Source organism: Stegastes partitus, unplaced genomic scaffold, assembly GCF_000690725.1.
Source record: "Stegastes partitus isolate 25-593 unplaced genomic scaffold, Stegastes_partitus-1.0.2 Scaffold527, whole genome shotgun sequence".
NCBI classification, from domain to species: domain Eukaryota; kingdom Metazoa; phylum Chordata; class Actinopteri; family Pomacentridae; genus Stegastes; species Stegastes partitus.
In genome coordinates, this window is record NW_007578258.1 from 369,754 (window position 1) to 380,763 (window position 11,010).

At 41.4% G+C, this 11,010-nt stretch overlaps 1 protein-coding gene across 1 annotated transcript in view; it reads left to right on the forward strand.

Moving 5' to 3' along the window:
• luzp2 (leucine zipper protein 2) overlaps positions 1-11,010 on the forward strand; it is a gene marked incomplete at its 3' end in the record, with an annotated part of 78,494 nt that overhangs the window by 14,223 nt on the left and 53,261 nt on the right. The window contains exons 3-4 of the mRNA XM_008287893.1: positions 1,115-1,185; positions 5,148-5,229. Of these exons, the coding sequence (XP_008286115.1) occupies positions 1,115-1,185; positions 5,148-5,229 (153 nt within the window). The remainder of the gene's footprint in view (positions 1-1,114; positions 1,186-5,147; positions 5,230-11,010) is intronic.

Sequence of the window (11,010 nt, forward strand, 5' to 3'; positions counted from 1 at the left end):
CTGTGTGTGACAGATCCTCCTGTTTGATCCATTCCACGTGTTCAGGCTTCATTTTTCATTAAAAACTGCAGAATCTGTAAATTAGCGCCACGCTGCAGCCTCGGCGCCGTACTTTACAAAGCGCAGCGCTGTGCTAAGTTTGGTGTGAAATGAAACAGCCTGTTTTATGGCACAAAGTAATTGAAGTACGCCGGAGAAGAAAGAAGCCACAGAAGTCTGCAGGATCTCCAAACTTTTAAAACTAAATAATAAAAGCGACACAATAAGAAGGACGTTAACGACAGCTTCAGGTCAGTCACGCTGACACGAACAGTTTGTCGAGCGCGTCCAGAATCTGAAGATCTGGAAGCGACACCGTAAACGTTTCCTTGCGGCAGTAAACCTGTTGTCTGGACGACAACGCGAAGCTCGTAAAGAGTTTTAGTGTGAACGACGAGCAGAAACGTGTCCGTTTGACTCGCTGCTCGCCGACAGACGAAACAAATCACAGAATTTGCCAAAGAGAGAGAGAGAACGGCCGCTGAGTTCTGGGCTCAGCGGCAGCTTATTATCTGGTGTGAATATACGTCCTCCCCTTTTTTCTTCTTCTTCATTTTTTCAGATTTCACACGGAGGGAAGTCGGGGTTTGTGCCCGTCGGAGGCGTTATGGAAATACGGCGTTAATTGCTGCACACATCACCTCCGAGCACAACTTACAGATAAACTATCGCTCCCTTTGAGTTTTCTTTCTTTTAAAGTCTCTCATGACAAATAACAATATCTGGGAGGGCTTGTAAGGCGACTAATCCGTAATGAGCCATCAGGCAGGTGCTGAGGCGCCTGATGAACCCGATGAAGCCTCATTAACAAACGCTCTCACCTCAGTTTTTGCAGGTTTTTCTTTAAATCGTTGCTTTACGATATTCAGGTCCCTCGGGGTCGCCGAAGCTTTAAAAACCCAGGATATATATAAAATACTTGAGTACTGTATATTTGTTCCCCTCCTGTCTGTCTGCTGAGGCTGCTTTGAAGTTATTTCCATTTTTTTTTGTCATGTGCTATGCAAAACTGTGTCTTATCCTGGAAAAAAATAAATAAAATAAAATCAACCGAGTGCCTTCTGTTCTCTTTCAGTCACTGAAAAACGATGACTCAGTCGCCAAGAAGGACGTGCAGAGGATTCTGGAGCTGAGCCACAAACAGAGGTAAAGTGGGCCATCATGCATGACTTAGACGTGAGTTACCAACGCGACACCGTGTCCTCTAAAGGAATTCACAAGCACCGGCGGCGGTTAATCAGTCGTTTTCTGGTATTAAATCGTAATTAATGCGTTAAAAAAAGAGTAAAATCTGACAGTAAACCCATATAAAGTGGGTTTTTAGTGTCTTAGGGGCTGTTTTTAGCATCTCTGGGTCTGTTTATTATTGGTTTCATCACCAGACATCCTCAATCTGCAGCTCGAACTAATTTGAACTTCTGCATCGTGGGTTCGTTGTGGGCAGGTGAAGGTCAGCCCGGCTATGGAGCCATGTTTAGTTCACAAACTCAAGAGTTGATTTTAAATTTGCTGACGCTCTGATTCATCCCTCCTTCGCCATAGCAACAGCAGCCGAAGCATCCTTTTGAGCTGATGTTTGCTCCGCCGCTGAAATAATTAAAATTTGCGTTTATAGCCTCAACCTGAAGCGCAGCTACGTTAGCCGGCGGTGTTCAGCAGCAGCAGCGCTGGAGACGAGTGAACTACAGCAGCAGCTCCTCGCCGACGTTAAATATTCACGAGCAAATAAGCAGCAATCAAATTAAGAAAAAAACAAAACCAAAGAGTTTAGCACTCAAACATGCAGCTAATCGGCTTCATTAGAACACAATCACATCTCATTGACCCGCCGTCGGCTCCTCCTCTCACACAAAGCAGCGACTTCTTATTGGAAGAGAGCAAAATGAAGCTTTCAGGGCGTCTAAACTGTCCGTCGTTATTGATGCAGGTTATTCTGAGGTGTTGTCCGGTTTGTTCATCTGAACTCACGCGCATGCAGGCGGCTGGATGATGCAGAATTCAATCATAAATCCTGCTTGTATATTTGAATATAATGGGCCCGTCTGCTGTTTTGTGCAAAAGCACATCGAGCATCTGTGATTTAGTGAATCTCTCTTTCTGCAAGCGAGCTAAAAAAAAAAAGAGAGAGAGAGAAAAAAAAGTGTTTACCTAAAGTGCTTGAGCAGTTAGGATTGTCTGATTAATGTTGTGTGTAATGAGACTGTTAATGATTAGCAGTCATTTGCGGGCCTCCCCAACGTCAGCCTGATTGAAGTCCGGTCTCCTGTGTGCCGTATCTTGATAGCCAATCAATAGCCTATCACCCGTCCACGGCAGCTCTCACATGTCATCAAGCTAAAAACCATAAAGCAGCAGCAGCGATGGCGGTGGCGGATCAGATCAGATGGGCTCCGTGTTGCCTACCCCAGCAGCATTTCTGCAATTTTTTATTATTATTTTTTTTCCAAAATGTTATTAATCCACCTTCGGAGTTCCACGTCTGCCAAGTGCGATTACTGTTGGACTCCATCACGGCGGATGCAGACAGGTGATTCATTGCGAGTCATTTATTTCTGACAACTCTTAACATAGATTTGATTGCTTTCTGAAAATAATTTTATATATTTTATTTTGGCCACAAAACTGCAGCAAACAAAAAAAATAGATAAAAAATGTTTTGTGCAGATAGTAAAGAATCAACATTTGAAGGTTTTGAACCAGCAGCAGCTTTAATATAATCTGCTTTTAGCCTTTTAAAGTACGTCAGTCTCATGTTTACTGTGGCCTTCATCTGGCATCTTGTTTGAACTAAGAATCCACCAATATGGGTTTTTTAAGGCCAACACCTCTTATTGGGAATGAAGAAAGGCAGATTAAATGTGTTGTTTTACCAGCATGTTATAGCAGAGAACCTGACATTCATAACTAGACTTCTTAAATAATCAGGGTTACTGGAGCTGAATATGTAAAATAGAAACAGGAGTGATTAAATCAGGAGGCTCTCCTCTGTTTGTGTGCCATCGACTGACAAAAAATAGTTCCAAAATGATTTAAAGTTCTCCAAAATGACTCAAAACTTTTCCAAAGCAACTTAATTTTTTTTTAAACACTTCAAAGAATTGTCAAAAACGACTTCAAATGTTTTCAAAGCGAATCACAATTCTCCAAATTCTGTTAAAATATAAATAGAAGTGACTAAATCAGGACGATCTTCTCTGTTTATGTGGCATCGACTGACAAAAATGTTTCCAAAATGACTTAAAATTTGACGAAATGACTTAAAATCCTCTAAAATGACTCCAAATTTCTCCAAAGTGACTCAGAATTCTCCACATTCTGTAAAATAGATGATTAGATCAGATCAGATTAGATAGAACTTTATTGATCCCTTTGGTCAGGTACCTCAGGGAAATTGTTGTTGTAGAAACAGCACAACAGCGACAGAGACAGCATCACAGATCGATTTAGAAAATTACAATAGAAACAGGAGTGATTCAATCAGGACTCTGTCCTCTGTTTACGTGGATCGACTGACAGAAATGTTCCTGAAAGGACCTAAAATCTGACAAAATGATTTAAAAATCTCTAAAATGACTTAAAACCTTTCAAAAGCGACAGTTTTCCCCCTAAAATGGTTAAAGAATCGTCCAAAATGACTTCAAATCTGACAAAAATGACTCAAAGTGTTTCCAAAGTGAATCAAGATTCTCCAAAAATGATTAAAAACTGTTAAAAGCGACTCCAAAAAAATCTTTAAATGATTTTAAAACAAGTCTAAAATTACTTAAAATTTGACAAAATGACTCAAAATAACTCCCAAGTGACTCAGATTTTATTTTTATTTTATTTTTAATCATTTTTATCGTCCACTAAAGTCCAGATCTTTCATTATTTAATATTAATCATAGGTTTTGTTTCAGGTTAATATGTGGCTACCTGCTAACTTAGCCGCTAGCCGTTAGCGTAGCGTTAGCCGCCGTGAGGGGATCTAACGTCCTGGTTTGAACTATCTCTAGTTTGTCCATAAAAAGTCCGGTGATGGGAATAAAACCAGAGCGACAAACCAGAGCGTCGCTGTGCAGAAAAACGTTTGCTTGTAGCCGAACTTCCTGCCGAGAGTCGAGACCGTTGGTACATAAAATCTAAACCCGGTTTGCAGCGATCGTATTACCTTTAAATCCTGGAATCGGTTAGCACGCGGCTACTTTAACTGGGCTGCCTTGTGATGTGATTCCTACGAGCGCTTTCTTTCTTTTTTTTTTAAACCACTGACCCACATCACTCGCCTACTCGATTCATAATTCATTGTGCATTTCTGTTATCTGTGCACGGGAGCATCAAACGGCGGCGGAGTAGCCGCTGCATTCTAATGCGTAACATTTAAATTTTATGTTAAACGCATAATGAATGCAGTGGCGGTCCTAATACGGCACGCTCCGAATCAGAGAGGAGCGCTCCATACACTCTACATAATACAACACAAGCACTCCCACGTACCGAGTGTCCTCGCGTCTCCCCATTTGAATACGATCTCCATTATTACTGCGCTTAATGTTTGCTGAGCTGTGCAGTTAGTTAACCAGCTGCACGTCTAAGGGGAGGAAAAAACTGATATTTTTGAATTCAAACATGAAAGACTAATGAAAAAGAGAACATGTTTTGACACCGAAGAAGACCGAAATCAACCAAAAAAAAAAAAAAAAAAAAGCAATTTGCAGCACTGTTAGCGACAGATACTCACCAAACGAGCCCTCCGTCACTCCCTAATTGCATAATCGATACGTTAATGTTTGCCTGCTTGCATTATTCATCGCTCCGGTTTCTCAGGTGAAGCCAATTTTGACGTCGGCGTGCTCGCGACTCTGAAAATCACAGGATTTATTCTTTGTTTACTGCTTTACATAATTGCACATTTCCTTCATGCAAATGTCTTTATGATTAAATCCTTTTTTTTTCCGAAGACTCGATGACACCAGAAGCTGCTGTTTTTGTTTGCTCTGAGACAACAGGGTGAAAATTGCTTCGCCTCCCCCCAAAAAAAACCTCCAGCTCCGGTTGACGTCCGGGGAATCGGTGGTCGTTGGAGAGTGCTAACAGAGTGTTTCTCACTTCCCCTCTCGTCCTGACAGGGAGGAGATGAAGTCCCTCCAGGCGGCCTTGCAGAAGCAGCTGGACGAGGCAAATGAGCGGGCGGAGAAGCAGCAGGCCACGGTAAGCCGGAGCCGACCCGACCGCCGGCGTCCTCGTCTAACCGGCGCCGTCACCTGTCACCGGGCCCTCGGTGGTCCGCGCTCATTACCCAGCAGCCTCCATCCCTCAGCGCCTAATTGAAACGCTCAGAGGTGACGGGAGGCAGAGAGCTCCGGGCCTCCCCCCGTTGTTCGGTTCAAACAACAGCAGCCCGCAAAATACATCAACCGCAGCATCGCATGAAATAAGGAAAAAAGCACCAAATCGGCACATTAAAGGAGCCTAATTAGCATAACTGACATAATTAGTGCATCAAAGCGGGCTCCCGATCTAAACAACAAATCAATTAAGGAATTAATCGTTTCCTCGTTTAATTTCTAATGTTGTAATTTGTACAAATCTTAATCAATCATTCGTTTATGCAGATGATAAGGTGTTTTGGAGATGCAACAAATAATGAATTCAGACGCTTGAGGAGGAAATTAAAAACGGGAAAATGTGTGTAAACTCCACGAGAAACGGTGGTTCTCTGCAACAAAAGTGCATTTTCACTCAAGTTTTATCTGTTGAATCGACATGTTTTTGCCGATGCTAATTGGTTTATAGATTTAATCTCCATAATTGATAATGCTGCGGGGCGTCAGCTTTAACATTTACATTAATTAGGTTAAGATCTTTGCTGTATTGTTACATTAGTGGGGCAGTTTTCCCGTACTGGATAAAACTGGAGGGCCTTAATATGTATATTAGTCATGTTTTATGTAATTTTTGTTGGGTTTTAATCACTAATATGTAAATTAGTTGGATCATTTACACCATAAATACCATTACAGCGTGTTGACCCTCATATTTACACGCGTTAGGTCACTTAACATCAGTCATGATTTTTATTTACTGGAGGACACTTATGACTTATTTTATCTTGTGATATGCTTGACATATTGTTTATTGGATTTGTTTTTATCGTTTGTCTTATTTGGCATTTATTTTTTTATTGCCGTACAAATTAAGTTTTTATTTTTAGTAGTAAATTCAGCATAAGCTGGGATTTGTCACCCAGGTGACCCAGAAAATGGAGGAGAAGCTTCTGACATGTATTTTAACTCAAATCATGATATTTTCTCGAACTTAACCAAGAAATTAGTCGTCAGTAAACTGAACCGAGCTTTAAAAAGTAGTTGTCATTGTTAAAGTGTCAACTGAAGTGTGATACTTACCTAAAACTAGCCACCTAGCTTAACGCTTGATGTAGGGATGCAAATTTGAAGCTATTCTCGTTAGTTGACTGATTAATAATCAATAACTGACTAATCATTAATGAGTGGATAGTTTATCATATGTTTATTACACACCTAGCATTTGCCACTGTGCTCTGATACAGGGCCACTGTCCCTTTAAACTACAGCTTATAATCCACATGAGAGCTGAAAGGTATCAACCACACCAGTTGTCGTCATGGTTCCCGTTAGCAGCTAAACCCCCACAATGCTCTCTGCTTGCTAGCATGGAGCTGCTTGTAGCCTGAGCGACCACCTCAGGATCGAACACAACCAACTGCAGTCCTCTATTTCAACAAACAGCAAAAAGCTCCACCTGGTGGCACAACCAGGTACTACAGCTGTTCCTCTGTATCCTATTGGTCAATATATAACAGCAATGTGTAGACTGCAGTAAATCATGAACGTCCCAAACTCTAGCGTAGTAACAGTAAACCAACAGTGACTTCCTCCTGGCTGCTTAAACCTCGGAGCTTTTTCCCACGACGTCACAAAATGTAAATGAGGACGTAATTTGGTTGTAACTGTTGAGCAAATTAAATTAAACGGCAATTTGGAATACATTAAGATGATTTAAAAACGTGTGTTTTTGGAGTCGGCACAAATTAATCAAATTCAGCTGCCGCTGAATCCTGCCTGGTCGACATTTTTTATTAAAAACTGCTGCGGCATTAATATTATAATGTAATTAAAAGTCCCGATGATTGTGCCGCGTGGAGCCCAAGAGTTGCTGATGAAAGCGCGAATCCAAACAAACAATCGTGGGTGCGTTTGAGGTACGTGGAGGTGTTGCCTCGGTGCAGATCCTCCGTCTGACTGTACTGTCCCACATTTGTATCGTCACACCAATCAGAGAGACCTTCCCTTGTTCCGCCACCAAACTCCTTATCATCGGATCAGCATGAATCCTGTGTGGCTGCGCTGCTGACAGCTACAGCCCCGCGGCGCTTCTGGGATTTTCAATATATGCTAATGAAAAGCCGGTCCTGTAATAGTCCCGGCTTCTTATGCACAGTCACGACATTTAATGTGCGCCGTGACATTACAATCGACAATCAAATCATCGGCGCGCCGCGAGATAAACAATAGTACAGTAGCGTCTTGCTGCCATTTTGCTTGGGCGAGTGACGAATCCGGGGTTCCTGGGCTTCATGGGCGAGAGTTTGACATTTATGTTCCGCTAAATGGTATTTATCACCTCTGCTGAGATTCGAGATTAAAAAGCAACGGCTCGGCAGCATGCAAATGCCACCCGTGGTCAACAGAACGATGGAATACCAGGAAAGAAAAAAACGGGTTTGTGATCATTACTTCTACAGGAAATAAGCATTTCCAGAAAATCAGAAGCACACGTATTTCTTGTAACTTCTATTTAGCAGAAGAAATAACAGCAAAAGTGCCCAAATATGACCACTGCTGTCAGGATATTTAGTGTAGTTGCAGTTTATTTAGTCTTATTCAGTCTGTGTTGCCTTGTTTGTGTTATTTTTGACCATTCGACAAACTGAAACACACTCCTATGTCGGGTAAATAAAACCCCCCAATTAGGAAAACTGCTTAAAAAATAATTAATTGCTGTTTTCCCTCTGAATCCTGATCACTTTGGCGCTGCTGGTTTTCCTTTGGTCTTGGCTACAACCTCTTTGGTCGGAGCCAAAAAATTCCTCTGTGCAGCGAAAACCCCGAGTATGGCCAATGAGATTCCAGCCAATCTCTACCTCGGGCACTGTTCTGCATGAGGAAGGCTTTTTCTTTTGCTCTGAGTGTGCACTTGGTGGTTTTTGCACATCTGAAGCTCCAGTATATGTATAAATATTACACATTTTTGCAAGCAAGGACCAACTTCTGGGTTCAGACTCGTCCTTTCAGATGTCGAGCTGCTGCACATGGAGAGCAATTTAAACTTATCTTTACTGCCTTTTTGTTCATATTAATTGTTTTTTCCCCACTTAACAGGATCAAAACCCAAAGATATTGAACTGTATGCTCTACAAATGGTCCATCAGTGACTTTCTGACCGCTTTGATCCAGACTGTGTCCAAATTAAATTGTCCAGGTTGGAATTTGCTTCAAATATTGACAGAGCTCAGAGGATTAAACTTTGATGATCCTTTGGTGCCACCGTGAATCCAGCACTTGTGGTTTTGAGTAAAATCTCTATTACTGCCTTAAATTCATTTTGTACAGATATTTATGTCACTCAGGTTGAATTCTTTGGTGGTTTTCTGTCGTTTCCATTTAAACCACCGACAGGTCGAAACCTGAATGTGTTCATGACTTTGATTTGTGGGTGATAGAAAAGGTAAAATGTTAAATTAAGTTGGTGGACGCGCTAAATGTAAGAACGTCTGCGTTGTCGTTGAGAGCATGTTAGCATGCTGACGTTAGCATTTAGCTCAAAGCACCACCGGAGTAAACAAAGCTGCTAGCATGGCTGCTAGTTTCATCTGCAAACTGAATTATGAAGCATTTTTTAGATTTTTATTTTCTTCGATTAACACAATCAGACAATCAGATCAAATTATTTTATCAATGCACAAGTAAGTTTTCAGGCAAACAGATCCGAGTCCATGTTTATTGTAGTCCAACAAGACAACGGCGCTAACTGGAATGAAAAATGGTTCTGTTACGGTGGTGCCGTAGAAGAACCAGTTTTAGTTTTTATTCTTTAGCAAGAACTTCTTTTAAAGAAATATTTCTGAAAACGGAACCCACGATGGTGCCTCAAAGAACCGTCAAAAAATGTTTATTTAAGCACCAAAAATGGCGTTTTAGGAAAGATTTTTCACAAAACAATTTTTTTTTAAAGAACCAAGAACCGTTTTTAAAAAATGGTTCTTAAGTATTTTTTCTAAACAAATGGTTCTTTGAGCGTTTTTAAAATCAAATGATTACGTGCAGATTTAAAAACAAAACATGAATATAGTTTTGACCATTTTAGTAATTTTATTTTATTTTTTTATTAAAATCAGTTACAGACAAGCAAGACGTTCAAATAACGATCACAATAATTTGTTAATTTCAAAGATGCACAAAGTGGATCCAGTTCACTCGTTGGCCAAACAGAAGACACAAAGTCAGTCACTATTAGGGGAACAAAGACCCCTTAAAACACAACCTGTAGATTCAGAGTAGAAATTAAAAATGAATTTTACAGCTGTAGACTCAGAACGTTTGTGTGACTGTAAATGTCAGAATTTGCAGTATTTGTGGGTCTTCTGCTGTAACTCATCTCATTATGTGATATTTTTGGTTCTGGACTGAAACAGAACGAAGCTACGACCTGTATTTCATTCTATTTTCGGCTGTTCTACAGATTAAAAATGTTGAATCCGTTAATTGAAATCTAAACATTTACTACTTGCTGCTGTGATTTCATGCTGGCGCCAATTGACCCAAATACACATTTAGAACCTTTACTACGTTAAATAATCACATAAAGCAAACGGAGAACCGTCACCTAATCCTCAGCTGATTAATTTGCACATTTCTGCACATTGGAACTTATTTGTCTTAGAACACTTACTGCCACGTTGTTTTTACCCTGTATGTTTGCTGTTATGTTAAATTCCTTGGATGTGAAAAGCTACTGGGCTTTCTGATTCTGATTCTAAAGAGGTTCTTTAATTCGTGCTGCAGTCTTGAGGAACCGCTGAATCCAGCTGCTGAATTTGACATTTCAAATCCACATGAAGCTGGATTCTCCTGGTCGGTGTTTCGAGGGAAGCTGTGTAATATTCAGCTCAGTAAAGCTGTTGTGCTGTGAGGCCTCCTCTGTGCTGCTGTCTTTGTTGTTGTTGTTGTTGTTGTTGTGCGTTTATTTGGTTTTTTAAGCGTTCCTCTGGGCTGCGGCGGTGACTGAAAGGCTCAACCATGAGCCTTGATGTTATCGCGCCCTGCCAGGGGATGTGAGTCAACCGGCGAGGCTTTAGTTTACTGCTCCCCGGGGTGCCTACCTGGGTCAGCAGGCCCATGAATCTTCCCCTCTGTGTCCTCGGGACTATCAGGATGACCTCTCTCAAGGACACACAAACCTCCTTTTTTTTAAGAAGCGAGCAAACCCTGACCCATCTGTCTTACTCGCTGATTTAAATGTATGTCGGTGTTTGCTCCTCAGTCTGGCTGCTGCCGGATCACACGGCAGCCACAGGCCGGCACCGGCAAGACACGCCGAGCTCGTGATAAAAGGATTGCGATAAACAAAGATATCACTCTGACATGATAAGCATATGGGCTATTAAATCAGGCACACAGTGGAAAATAGGCAGTGGCTCTCTGCAGGAGCAAATGCCTCGGCGCACCGTACGAGCTGCATTCTGAGAGTCCCCGATGAAACATTTCTGGACACTTGTTATGCTAAACTACCGTCGTAGGACACGAGAGGAAAATAATAAGTGACAACGTTTTTTATCACAGTTAAAAAGTCTTTAAGCCTTGATGGGTGGCCGAAGTGAAACTTCACGACAGTGAGGAGCCTTCGAGGCGCGAGCAGTTTGTCAGGAAGGTGTTTGTTTATGGGCAGATG